This window comes from Biomphalaria glabrata, chromosome 4 (assembly GCF_947242115.1).
Source record: "Biomphalaria glabrata chromosome 4, xgBioGlab47.1, whole genome shotgun sequence".
Classification (NCBI taxonomy): domain Eukaryota; kingdom Metazoa; phylum Mollusca; class Gastropoda; family Planorbidae; genus Biomphalaria; species Biomphalaria glabrata.
In genome coordinates this window covers 15664573-15679640 of record NC_074714.1, presented here as the reverse complement: position 1 = coordinate 15679640, position 15068 = coordinate 15664573, and the positions used below count along the sequence as shown (strand labels likewise).

The 15068-nt window shown below is 41.6% G+C and overlaps 1 protein-coding gene across 7 annotated transcripts in view; it reads right to left on the bottom strand.

Moving 5' to 3' along the window:
- Positions 1 to 575: 575 nt before the first annotated feature.
- The window catches only part of LOC106076326 (uncharacterized), a 29053-nt gene continuing 14560 nt past the window's right edge, over positions 576 to 15068 (bottom strand). For all 7 annotated transcript variants that reach the window (XM_056026627.1, XM_056026625.1, XM_056026621.1 and 4 more), the window contains 2 exons: positions 3271 to 3297; positions 576 to 2555 (listed from right to left, as the gene is read on the bottom strand). In XM_056026627.1, coding sequence (XP_055882602.1) covers positions 2473 to 2555; positions 3271 to 3297 — 110 coding nt within the window. In that variant the 3' untranslated portion in view covers positions 576 to 2472. The remainder of the gene's footprint in view (positions 2556 to 3270; positions 3298 to 15068) is intronic.

Here is a 15068-nt window from a genome sequence, read left to right as displayed (position 1 = left end):
TAATCTTCAAATACAAAAACAAAATTTAATAAAATACTCTGAAAGACACAAAGATAAAGGCACATTCCTCGTCCCATATGCTAGGACAATTTTGTACAAATACTCCTTCTTCCCTAGTGCTATTAGAGCATGGAATGGGTTGCCTGAGCTAGCCAGGAAAACCAGTGACTTAGCAGAATTTAAGTCATTGGTTAATATGCATGACTAAATGCATGACGCATAGGACGTTATCATCTTCTTTTTTGAAGTAACGTCTGTATTATATAAGAAGATATTGTTCTTCACTCGGAAGAAATTTGACCATTCTGACGTAAGTAAGGACGCGCTATAGTATTCTTTAAAAAAGGTTTTATGACTCGATCTTGTTGCACACGCTTCTCTCTATACGAGCAAACAACTTTGTACTTAGGCGATGGAAAGACTTTACTTAATTCAGTAAGTAGGTATAATATATTATCGTATATCATCATTTATAATTGACAAAGTTAAGACAAAGGAAAATGGTGATTGAAAGAGAAATGAACTAGGAGGTGTATAAAGTGCCAAAAGAAAAAAAAAGCCAAAATATGTTGTTATTAAAAGTATTGACATTTATTATAATGAAAATGTAATGTTTATTTTATCAGGAATACTCATCCAATTTAGCACAATTAGATCCAGACCTCGTTATAAACATCAGTCTCTCACATATTATTCACTTTGGGAAAAGACATCCATCTTAAAACCATAAACATAACAAATGAAGGGAACAGGCTCTAATCAGACCTGCGACCTAGGTACCTGGGAGTTACACGGGGCCCTTAGATGGTTATAAGAACATGTGCATTAAGTAAGACGTGAATGTTCTCCTTTTCCTAAGCTTGACACAACATTGTAGTTTTTTGTGTGCAAAATTATATATATATATTTATATATTTTTATATATTATGGACGTAGCCAGGGGGGTTGGGGTTCAACGCCCCCCCCCCCGGAAATAAAATCCCCCCCCCTGCTGGGTGGCGATCGGAATTTAGTGACTGATTTTTTGCTTTGATTATATTTATTTTGGGTGAGATTGTAATACTAAATTACCATTTGCCCCAGCGCAGCCAAGGGGGTTTTGCAGTTAAACCCCCCTCTTCTATAATACAAAACCGGAAAAAAAGAATGCAAAGAGAATACCCAATTTCCAAGAGCATAGCTAAGGAAAATTTTGATTTTAAGACCCCTCCAAAATTTACGCCCCCCACCCTTTCATATAGGACTATCCATACATCAGTCACCAGATTCTATGAACGTAGCCTTAGTTGGTTTGTGTTTAAAATCCCCCTTTAGCATGGTTTATAGCTAAAAACCACCTCTTCATTATAAAAAAGCAAATGACATACTCAAAATTCTATAATCGTAGCCAAGGTTTTTTTTTTAGTTTAACCCCCCCCCCCATTCTATATAAACAAAAGCAAATTACACACTCAAAATTCTATGAGCGTAGCAAACTACAGTCACATATTTCCAAACGCGTAGCCCAGTGACTGGGCTCCATTAATAAAGTGCAGTGAATAATCATCTGCCGAAACTGAAAAAGTGTAAATGTGGCTCAACAAAGATGGCTAAGACGGATTTTAGTTGTCAGTTAGAGAGATCGGGTCTCAATCAAAGATTCCTATGCCGAACTGGGATTCAACCCCTTAGTAAGGTTGTGACAGAGCGTCTTATGAGGTTTGGGGACATGTTCTCTGACAAAATGAATTACGCATCGTAAGAATTGCGATGACATAGAGGCCATTACGAGGAAAGCGCAAACAGGGGCATCCTAGTACAACTTGGCGCTACTTTCATGGAGGTCCTTAGAGTAGGTGGGAAGAGGCTTCAGACATTGCCAGTGACAGGTTTTTGTGCCGCCAAATGCGCCAAACGACGCGAGTGGATCTAAGTCAGTAAGAATAGCACATAAGGTTTTTGAAATAAAACTTTTTAATAGCAGGATAATGCACTGTAGGTACCTCAGAATATGCATTTTAATACAGGAAATAGTGCCGGGCGGCGGGGCTCTGCTCACAGCGCTCCCCCAGACCCTTGCTTACGATGGTGGAAAGTCTACAATTTTCCCTCTAACTCCACGAAGAACCTATTCTAGGGTACAATAAACGTCTTCCGAAAGAATGAAGGGATTAATTATGTACACATACACACGCACACACACAAATATGATTTTATTGCGGGGGGGGGGGGGGGGAGAAAAATCCCCCCAAACCCCCCTGGTAATGGATTGAAAAGCATTTTATTGAGTTTGCATACTATATATATATATCAAAATGATTATATATCAAAATGATTATGCAATAATTAATTATAAATATACTAAAACAAAAATGAATTCAGTAGAAAATACATAAAGTAATGTGAGATTGAAGATTATAAAGGAATTAAAAAGAAAAATATGACCAATTAATTTTTGTTTAGACGTTATTAGAATGGCTTGGTAAGTAGGTTTCACCAGAACACAACTGTACCAATCATTGTTACCAGTACTACCAGATATTTGTAGGAAGCTCGTAGGACCGTATTGCCATTGCCTGAAAAACATTAAAATATTAAAGCAAAAATAATTAAAAAATTAAAACATTTTCAGTTTTCTTTACATTGTATTCTATTTTCAGATATCTCCGAAACTGGATATTGCCGCCTTTATTAATATTACTGTTTGTGGTCTATTCATCATTTCTATTCGCCAGTACTCCTTTGTCAAGTTTAGATCTAAAAACTAGAAAATGTATCGAAAATCCAATTATATAGCAAAGTTACATACTATTTTCAGATGTTCCCTCAGGCAGATTTCTGCTTTGAATCCGAACTGCAGAGGTTGATTGAAACACGGGCCATTGTAACGATAGTCCTAAATGCTCATTTCATATACTGCCAGTGATATTTACTTATATCCTGACACGTTTATAAGAGTCCTTCTGATCAGTATTAGTGAATATATGAAACAAACATGTTAGTGTTGCCAAAAAAAAACAAACGAAAAAGCCCAATGAAGTCGTAGAAGACTATCACTTCGAAATTCATTTTTCAAGTTGCCAGTGTATTAAGTACTATTGACATACTGTAAATACTAGTTTAACTCACCGAAAAAGAAAGCGTTTACTAGTCTATAGGTTGTATGTTTTTTTGTTTTTTTAAATCCTTGAAGTAACCCGAATTCTTCTGCATCTTTGGGTTAATGTTTTAAAATTTAAATTAAAAAGAGGTTTAAATCTGTAATTGGGGAAAAGACATAAATAAGCTCACCCTTCTCCAGTTCTTCAAGCGTGAAAGCTAAAAAAGAAATGAAAAAAAAATGTTGTCAATTATATATTTATTTACATTAAGAGGACATATATATTTAATGCTTACTTTAGATTACGGTAAGAGCATCGAATATTGCGAGATATAGTGTTGCCAAACTTTTTAAATAGGTAATTTTTAAATATTCCAAGGACAGAAATCTACACTCAGAAGATCCGACGGTAGAAGCCCGTGATTCTATTAGTCTGCTATTATTATCTTTAAGTTAATTATTACAACATGGTTTTAATTAATTAAATACGTCAATCAAAGGCGAAGCCTCTTTAATTGGTAGCCGCATAAACCACGAGTTCATAATTTGCTCTTTGACTAGATCCTGTTGTGGCGTTGCAGATAGCATGCCTCCACGCGGCTTCATTGAAAATGTTTTGTAAAATTTCTTTTAGTAAACCCTAATCTTTGTTGGATTGTTTAAATAGTTTCGACAGCAAGGCGGTTTTATAGCACACTTACCTTAGTATTACACCTAGTTCCTTTGATTTTTTGGTCTACATGTAGTATATATCATAAATGAATAGTGTTTTTTTTTTTATTTTTGTTTTGTTACTCTTTAATAACTGGCAATTTTCAGACATGCAATTTGATTCTTTTTTCATAGCTACGCCATTGCTTGTCCTCGACCATAGATTTATATGTGGATCCTTAGATATTACTTTGTTTATGTATTTACTCCCCACTATCTGTGAACATTTTGGGTTGGGCGTCACGATCTCGTGTTCAACTTGTAGTGAGTTTTAGAGTGGTAGCAGCACGAGAAAAAAAACTTTGAACTTTAGAGAATAATTAAAATTGGATATTGTCAGTTACTTTTGGAGCTTAGTGAAGAGTAGACGTGCACACCAGAGATTTATCTTTAATCAAATTTGCTATTCTGGTAGTTGTTACCCACTCCTGCCAGTGGACTGTATATGAGATATCATTTTCACTTGTAACTTAGAACTTGACATATTTTAGTAATGGTGTTAAAACATGGATCATATTGTTACTACTTGTGTAGCGAGAGGCACATGGCTGGATCTTCATATGCTATATGCTCTTTATATAGATAGAGTTTGATTAAACATCATGTCTCCTATAGTAAGCTTTATCAGTGCATTCTGATTGTCATTGTACTGTATTGTCCTGTATACACGTATAAGAAGTCTGAACCCCACTAAACACGCTTTAGAACAAAAGCCACAATTAAAATATAAACACGTTTCATTTTATGGTGGCCAGTATGAGTTATCTCCCTTGCCAGCGACATGAGGTGTATGTTATGAGCGGCACCATTAGTAATCGTTTTTGCCCTTCACAGTAGCCTATTATGTGTCTATGAAAAATATGAACGTGATATTCTATTCACCTTATCTACCCGTGTTACATTATTTGTGCTTGTCACTGTCATGATTATATTTAGAATTGCTGGGCTAGACACAAGAGCACGTGGATGAACTATTTTTTTTACAAATTTGAGGCAACGCGAATTCAGATCTAAATCCAGATCCAGAATAGTAATCTTATCAAGCTATATATCTATCTATATAATTCTCTTCATGGCTCAAGAGTTTGGACTAGAAGAAGTAAGAAGAAGTAAATAAAAGATCACTCTCTTATTTCTTCAGATAGTCACCCCACGAAAAAACAAGAGGGGGGAGAACAAGTATTCACCGGTCACTACAGATGGATGCCTGGTCGTGCGGTTTGCGTGCTGGACTGTCGTTTGGGTTTATCAAACTCTGAACGCTCCCATCCCTCTTCGTCCTGCCGGAGGTTTGGACAAGGAAGTAAACTATCTTCAACTCTGAAGGAACATCCGAAACATGTTAAACATTTTACAAGCAAACATTTTACAAACACTAAATAGCAGCGCCGGACTTAACCATTGTGACCAAGAAGTCATGGAAAGAGAACAAGTAATCTACTATGTATATTCACCCGTAACTAAATAGCAGGGCCGGACTTAACCATTATGGGGCCCTATGCGAAACGGATTTCGCGGAGCCAAGTTTGGGTAGGGATGTGGATAATAAGTGACATTTAAGAGTTTGTATTTGAAAAAAAATTCGTCTATGCATTTTATTCATTCTTTACTACATAAAGAATTACTTTACGAGCCTTGCGTGTAGCAAAGTCATACAGTAAATCATAATAATTGTTTCCTACATAGATAACACTCAATAGCAAGATTTACCAAATTTTTCAATCTATCTTTGAGAATTGTTGACCTCTAGAAATTCTTCATTAGTTTGAGGCGCGAGAAGCTTCTTTCACCAGATTACACAATTACGGCTAATGTATAATGCCATTTTTATTTATCGCACGTAAGATTTGGCATTTTCCATATTGAATGACACCCCAAAATGACAATTTTTGTTTATATAGTTCCGTATATTTTAGGGACTTTTTCGTATATTTTTTAATTTCGGGAGATTTCCAGGAGCTCCTGTTAAATCGACAGGAGGGCGCGGGAAATCTGTTATAAGTTATAAAATGGTTTAATTTAATAATTTATACACCTAGAAATAGTGCGCGTCCTATGAAAGTGAGCCCACTGCGGTCGCATAGGTTGCAGTGGCCTGAGGACGACCCTGCAAAATAGCGGCGTATGCTACGCAGCCGGTAGACTAGTTTATAAGTATTACAATTGACTATTTAACACTCCATAATAAGCCTAGTTTCATTACGTTCACAATTTTAAGCATTAGTTATAGTCATTTGACACATTGTCGTGTGTGCGTGAAGTTTTGTTTTCGTGTTTAATAGTTGTGTTTTTATGTACATGAAGTAGTTTGTATTGGGCGTGATCTGACCTTTCATTATTTCGGTCGTTTTTTTTTTTTGTACCCTGGCATAGGCTCTTTCTTTAGTTAATAGTTATCTTTCTTGTCTTCTACTACCCCCTTTTGGCTACGCTCATGTAATTTGGTGACTGTCGTTTGCTTTATTTTTTTGTTTTTGTTTTAATGACGGGGGAGGAGGGGTTAACTTCTAAATCCCAGGGAGGGAGATATTAAGGTCACTCCCCCTGGAGCAGTAAGCACTGGCGGATCCAGAACTTTGGAGTGGGGGGGGGCGATTTTTTTCCAAACCCTATGCATAAATGTGCAGCATATATATATATATATATATATATATATATATATATATATATATATATATATATATATATATATATATATATATATATATATGAGAAAAAAAAGCGCAGCATTTCTCAACCTTCGGCGAAAAAAAAAAAAAAACGGGGGCAGCGCTGTAAGGTTCCATAGTGGGTTTCGGGGCAAATGTTGTACTTGAAAAATATTCTAATATGAATTTATAGGCCCTTAATACATTGCAAATAAAACCGATTTGTTCCTTGAGAAGATAAGATACCCCACATATTTAGATTTGGCTTTGAGGATCGCCGCCGAAAAAAGAATTATTTGATAAATAATATTCAATAAAATTGAAGTATACATTGTGAGTTATAGTCCCAAATTTATTTAACTAGAAAAATTTCAGATTGAGTAAAGGTTGGGAAAAGGCGACTATGTTTGGAATTATTTGGGTTTAGAACTTCTCTTATACTAAAAATTTCGTTTGAATTCTAACTTTCTTAAAATAATTATGATAAATTCATGTGAAATTACATAAACTATGTCTGGAAATTAGAGGGGCGGTAGAGTGAAAACGATTAATCATCGCTCCTTTAATAATTTCTGCTTAAGATTGCATTTGGCATTAAAGAATAGGGGTGGGGCGACTCAACTAATTTTGTTCACAAACTATGATTCTCCATAAAAGTAGGACCGCCCCCCCCCACTCAAAGGGTTTAGGCAGTAGAGGTATTCGCCCCCCTCCCCCAATCGGCAAACAGGGAACGACTTAATATAAAGATCGGTTAAAATATTAATAACAAGTTTTAACAATATATATATTTAATTGTTTCTGTTAGCAAGCTGTGATTTCTACAAATAAATTGGACCACCCCCCCCACTCGAAAGTGTATGTGTGGGGGGGGGGCGGGATTAATACCATCGCCCCCTCCCGACCCCACCAAATCGGCCAACATACTAGAGAGGGGGGGCGAAATAATCTAAAAATAGGTTGAAATATAAATAATTAGTATATATTACTAACATAAGTAATAAATTCGTATAAAAATTGTGTGAATTCTATACTAAAATTCGTCCGCCCCCCCCCCGAAGGGGTGGGGGATCGGCCGAGTGGGGGGGGCGATCGCCCCTACCGCCCCCCCCCCCCCCCCTGGATCCGCCAGTGGCAGTAAGTAATGTAAAGTTTCCCTTATAGACCATGAGATCTGGTGCAAGTGATAGGTTAATCTTCAACACCGCTCCCGGATATGCCCATGTGTCATATGTGTAAGTCTAATATATATATATATATATATATATATATTGTTACGTTTCTCTCCTACTCATCAGGCCTTCTGTAACCTCTGCTAAAACTCAACACAATACATCAACACATCAAGAACTTGACAACAAGAGCTCCACATAATCTGGTACTTTAATAACGCGGCAATTCCAGATCCCACCTCATCGTGGTTGTCGCGTGAACACCCCATGTGGGGGTGGCTAAGAGGAACTGGTTTTTGATTACAGGTTTTTAAGGCCAGGTGATCAATGTAAAATAAAACAGCCACACGTCTCCGCTTCCCACCGAGTGGGGGAGCATGGCTAACTTAGTAGCCACTGTATTCGGCCCACAAGGCTGAGTACGGGGGTGAAAAGATCGGAGTCCAGCGTGCTACGATACGGCGCGCCATAAACGTTGGGGGACCTCGGGGCCAGTGTTTCCGGAGACACCGGCATCGCACTAAGCCGCCACGCCGACGGCATTGGTAACGAACGTTGAAAGAGACGGTTTCCAAAATTTCCCCTCTCTCGAGGGCAAGCTCGCAGTGCCGACAATGGGTTCAGCGGTCTTGGACACCAGTCCAGGACATTCAGCTATTGTCTCAACGATGGGACAGCCTGTGTGTCATACATGCAACCAGTCCGCCCCCCCCGGGGCAAAATTTCTCTCTATCTATGCAAGTCAAGTCAAGTGTCGAAAACGCGGGTATGAGCATTACCGGTCTAACAGGCTCCGACCACACAACGGCAACGATAGGTTTGTGGTCGAAAAATGTGCTACTATCGGACAAGAAAACGCGGGAGGAAACGGTTTCCTCTGGATGTGAGACAGGTGGCCAGCATCCCTCAGGTACGACGCCTGAGCCCAGCCCACTAACACAGAGCGCCACGAGGGCCTCAAGCACATACGGTGGAGTCGTGCCCCACCAAAAGACCGGCAATACCATAGGATGTGAGACAGGTGGCCAGCATCCCTCAGGCACGACGCCTGAGCCCAGCCCACTAGCCCAGAGCGCCACGACGGCCTCACGCACAAACGGGGGAGTTGTGCCCCCCACGAAAACCCGAAAGGTGACCGTACCAGGAGGCAAAGCTAGAGGACGTGGTACACCCTCATTCACCAGAACCCGAAAGGTGAACGCACCAGGAGGCAAGGCAGGGGGGAGTGGTGCCCCCCCACCCGGTTACGACCGAAGCAAACAGCTACGAATTATCCACCTCAATCTGAATCGGCAGTTCTCGCTGAAACGGATTGAGGTCTATACGATAGCAGAGCAATATGAGGCAGATGTCCTACTGTGCCAAGAGACTTTACGCTCAGACGAGGGGCCACCTCTTCTTTACGGCTTCACAGCCTACCGGTGTTCCTGCTCGAGGTGCCAGGTACTTGTAACGTTCGTACGTAATACGCTTACAGCCCGAGTAGTGGAATCCAGCGCCCCTGCGGGACCCGGTGGGACTGACACTTTGACAGTGGAGGTGTACAAATATGGTCAGCGATTCACATGCGTAAACCTATACAATCCACCTAAGTCTGAGTTGCAATTCAAACTGCAAGAGCCTTTTGGTACAAGGATGATCGTTGCGGGTGATTTTAACGCTAAGTCCCCAGCGTGGGGATGCGCGGACTCTGATGTCCGAGGGCGCCGGCTACTTGAGATATGTGACGAAACAAATCTGGTTGTTTTGCAGGGCAAAGACAGCCCCCCGACCTTTCTGCACACCGGGCATGGGGGTATGTCGCGGCCAGACTTGTCACTGGTGTCAGCTGACTTAAGGTCACAGTCAAGAGTGGACGTGCTCAACGATGTCGGTAGTGATCATCTGCCGGTCTTGGTCACAATCGAACTCGGAAAGCTCAATGTGAGTACCCCATATACAGAACCAAAATGGGTGTATAAACGTGCTAACTGGGATCTGTTTAGGAGTGCATCGGATGTAGCTCTGAACGGATTGGATATTCAAGCAGATTGCATTAACCGGACTTACGGACTCTTTGTCAAAGCCATCTTAGGTGCTGCTCAAAAAGCTATCCCGAGGTCCTACGGGGGGCGCAAGTTTAGTCACTTTTGGTCTCCCGCACTGGCACGCCTAATCCGACTAAGGCGGGCTGCACGCAGGCAGCATAGTCGTAGAAAAACCGATGAAACCAGAAGAGCTTACAACAAGCTAACGGCGGAGGTAAAGGAAGCCATTGCGGAGGGTACGAGACAGAAGTGGGCGAAGACATGTGCTAACCTGGATCTTGCGGACGGACGACAGGCATGGAAACTTCTCAACAACCTAACCAGGGCGAAAGAACCAAAAGCAGCTGCGCCCCTGCTAACGGCTCAAGGCTTGGTGGTCACTGACTCTAAACGGTCGGACGCTCTAAACCATGCCTTTGCGGCTATCTCTAGGACGGGTGAGAGGAGCGAAGTGTCGAAAGCTCTAGACAGCATCAGGAAGGCGAAAGCGAAACGCAGATATGTCTATGGTGAGGATGAGACGAGCACATTCATCAACTCTTTTACCTACGGAGAGCTAGACATTGCACTTCGGAAGTGCAAGTTGCGAAAGGCACCGGGGCCAGATGGGGTCAGCAACGAAATGCTGAAACATCTCGGTCCCATAGGCAGAAAGAAACTGTTGGATTTGATCAATCGTACTTGGACTAAGGGGGATTTCCCCAAGGCTTGGCGAGTGGCAACGATTGTTCCCCTGCTCAAAAAGGGGAAAATCCCAGATCGTGCAGAAAGCTACCGACCCGTCTCGTTGACGTCCAACGTCGGGAAGGCGGCCGAACGCATGGTCAACAGAAGGCTCACATGGTTTCTAGAAACGAAGGGTCTCATTGCTCCTGAACAGGGCGGGTTCAGGAGGCAACGAAATGCGATCGATCAAGTGACGTTATTCATGCAGAAAGTGGCGGATGGCTTCCAGTGGGGCAACACAAATCGACCTGGTCAGTCGACGCTAGCGGTATTTATCGATCTCAAGCAGGCCTACGACAGAGTATGGAGGCCCGGCTTGTTGTTGAAACTGATGAACTTAGGTGTCGGTTCATATATGCTTAGGTGGATCCAAAATTTCCTCACGGAAAGAACGGTACAGACTCGTGTTGGTAAGCACTTGTCGAGGAAACTTCCACTTGAGCAGGGGGTGCCGCAGGGATCGGCACTCAGCTGTACGCTGTTTTTGGTCTTTATCAACGACTTGCCGGCTCTTTTGAAATGTCAGAAGCTGTTGTTTGCAGATGATATCGTGTTGTGGGAGTCAGGGAGAGACCGTCAACAACTCATTGACACTCTCCAGCAGGCATTAACAACTATATCCTGCTACGCCAGAATGTGGAACCTTGAGGTAAACCACTCGAAGTCGGTTTACTCATGGTTTACGCTGGGCCGTGATATATTGAAGGAACCTGTCGAGCTTAGAATGGATGGCAAGATTCTGGAATGGGATAAAAAGCCCAAGTACCTTGGAGTAATTCTCGATCAGAAACTGACTATGTGCGATCATATTCAGCAGGTAAAAGAAACAGCTTCCGAGAAGCTGAATATCGTAAAGAAACTAGCTGGAACGAAGTGGGGAGCGAGAGCTGACGTGCTGAGAGGACTGTACATGGGTGCAGTACGCTCTCACATGGACTACAGTCTTCCTGTTCAGGTCTGGGCCTCGCAAACGACCTTAGCAAGCCTAGACTCTGTTCAGAACCAAGCCTTAAGACTAATCTGTGGAACCTTTAGGACGACGCCAATTGCCGCTGGCGAGATTATGGCAAACATCCCACCGTTGAAATTGCGCAGAGAACGAGCCGTCATACTAGCTCACGAGAGATATATGCGGCTGGAAGATGGATGCCCACTCAGAAGTCTGGTCGACAACTGGGAGGGTAGGAGACGCCTCAAAAACCGGCCTTGTTTCATGCATGTGGCACGCGGGCTGGTCAGAGAGGCGAATCTGCCGGTGGAGCGGGCTGCTCTTTCCCCGTCCGGTTCTATCTTTCCGATGGAGGCTCTCGGCATGCCGACGATACGGAAGAGCCTACTTGACCCAGTGGTGACGAAGCAGAGTCCAACCACACGGCTACTACAAGCAGCCAGAGAGACTATCGCATCATATCCAGCCGGAGTAACCACCATCTACACAGACGGTTCTGTGCGGACGCTCGAGGGAACTGTGAAAGCTGGGTACGGAGCGGTAGTTCGACTCTCTGGCAATCCCGAAAGTGACGAGCTCAGTGGTCCCTGTCAGCAGAAAAGCAGCCTCGAGGCTGAACTCGAAGCAATGTTCCAAGCACTGGACTGGGTGGCTACGATGGTACGTAACGGGACTGCGTCAGCGCACGACATAGTTCTTTTCACGGACTCGGTGGCCGCACTGGAGGCCATAGAACGGCTGGATGAAGGTGCTAGAAGGGTATGGGACGTCCTAACGGTCGGAGGGCGTCTCCTACGATTCGGCGTGAACGTTACTTTGCAATGGGTGCCCGCCCATTGTGGGGTGGTCAGCCACGATTTGGCTGACCAGCTCGCGAAAACCGCGGTCGCAACGGCGCTCGAAAATGATGAACCGTACTCATATGAAAGTGTACGATCCCTAGTCAACCAGCGCATGTTGACACTTTGGCACGACGGCTGGATTCTTCGGACAAGGGGCGTGAGCTTTATCGGGCAATGAGGAGACCAGACAGAAGGGATGCATGGTGGCAACTTAATCGTGCGGAACAGGCAGTCCTAGCCCAGTTCCGGGTCGGCCATTGTCCAATTGGTGCTTACCTCGGACGATGGAAGGAGAACTACGACACGCGGTGTCGCCATTGCATGGAGGACGATGAAACAATAGAACACATTCTTTACGAATGCAGAGTTCTGCACGAAGGACGATTGGGACAAGCTATAGATAGAGAAAATACTGGTTCATGTACGACACAGAGGTTGTCCTTGTACGGGGACAAGGCAACCTTAAGACTCACTGCTCGCTTCCTCTCACGTGCTCTAAGGGAGTAATTCTCAGCATGTTTTTCGTTGTCAATGGGGTTTCTGACTCGGTACTTTAATAATGAGTGAATAAGTAGAAGACAGCCAATACTAGACGATTGGCATCAAACACATCAACAACTAAAATGTCACTATGTACATCACCGTACAAAACTCTACTGTCTCTCTTTCTGGACTTGTACATCAACGCCTGAGGACTCAACCAGGACCGACTTCATAGCCGACTAACAGTCCCGGTCTCGACGCTCTCCGGTCTTGAACTGCCGCTTTCCTACACACTGTGTCCTCGTACACGCAGGCTTTCGATCACATGACCATAACATTGGTCATATTTGCGTGTAATCGTGTAATCGTAGTACTGTCCCTTGTCCATGGCCCCGCTGACCTGAGTGATTCACGTGTGTGTCAGCTGAGCCTGAGTTAACCCTTTTGCGCCGCCAATAGGGTCGTAACAATATATATATATATATATATATATATATATATATATATATATATATATATATATATATTGTTACGAATCTCGCTATCCAGGCTCTCTTCAAACTGCACCACACGACACAACAAACTTAAAGAACCTCACAACTCAGGGATCCAAAGTAACAGTAGCAATTTAATTTCAAATACAATACAACACTGTACAGTTGGCAACAATATTACACAAACTGTCCAAAAACCTAGCCTTGCTCCGCCTGAATTCACACACCGTACTGTTTCTAACTTCGTCTCGTACTGGTCACATTGCGAGGTAACGTGAAGTCCAGCCTTTCTGACACACTCGTTCTTATATCGGATGGAACGTTCTTGACCACTCAGAATGATCACAATCACCGTGACTTGCGTGCGTAATATTTACACACAGGTCGTTGCCGAACTGGCATGTACTGTCACTGGTCACAGTTGACCGCTCGACCTGCGCTGGACTGGGGCGATTTGCGTCGGCTGACTACACACACACCACTACCCCCATCTGTGCCACCACCAGGTTTATAACAATATATATATATATATATATATATATATATATATATATATATATATATATATATATATATATATATATAAAGTTTGATAACACATCGATAGAAAAATGGAGGTATTCTTGCGTAGAATTACGTAATGTATTTTATTTATACATCTCAGTCTGAATTCTATAAACAGTGCAATAGTATCAATTATTATTGAGTTTGAAATGACTAAATCATTTAATGTTTTAGAAACTTTTTGGTATTACTTACAGATTACAGACACTTCAAAAAATAAGATAACTACCTCCCACCCATTACATGCGTCAATCTAGCCATGAATGTTGATCTGTGACTTAAACTCTGCCAAGTCGTTAGCCTTCCAGTCTTTTTCAGGCACCCCGTTCCATTAAACGATTTGAGAATGCAGATGAGTTAGAGACACTCAATCATGTGAACAGCTCTTGTTTCATCATAGTACATTCTCAATAACCAAAATTGTATAAGAATATACCATGACCCCTTATTTTAAATATAAATATGAATCTCCTTTTATTTAATATCTAATGTGGCAGCGACATATAAAACCAGATCATTATTTTAATAAGAATTTATGTCATTAATTACACACACACAAAAAAAAAGAAAAATTGATTTAAATCTAGATTTTTTTTAAACATACGGTAAACATTTTTGGTTATGGTATTTTTAGATCTATAATATTATTTAAAAAACAAAACAAAACAAAAAGCTTACTTTATATTTACACAATGCAGAAACTATCTATACCCATACGAGCAGTGAATAAGTTTTGTGTTTTGCTATTTAACCTTTTTCTTCACTCTTTTTCGGTAACTTTGCCAATAAAACCATCAAAAGACGGGGAATGGAAGGAGTAAAAACAAATGGCAGTGCCATCAAACGTTCATGCTGACCTGCAAAATGATACGGCCAAACATAGTCTCGAAGATATTAAAGCAGCGTTGAAGTCAATACCGCTGCTACACGGGAAAGAGTACGCTCAGTACGGTCAAACGTTTTGCAAATGATAATAATTAAGTTTGTATTATGTAAATATTTTAATATTCTTTTACAATTTCAAACAAAATGTATTTTCCAAAATAAATAAAAAATAAGGTTACAAAGACAATTTGTGTGGAGACACAAAATCAAAATCGGCCCCCGAAGTGGTCCACCCAGGCAAGTAAAAAGGTTTTAATATTTTCAGAAAGAATATCAGAATGAAATTCTATCAAAGACAAATGACAGAGAAGAATGGGAAAGAAGGTTGACGGATCCTGCGTGGTGCCCCAACGGTCCACAGACCAAAGAATAGGTGAAAGTGAGTGTGAAGTTAGATGTGAAACTGACCTATTTAATGTCTTATAATTAATATATAATTGCTCTAAGTGTTTGGTAAAGAAATAATATTTCCTTAAATAAAAAAATTA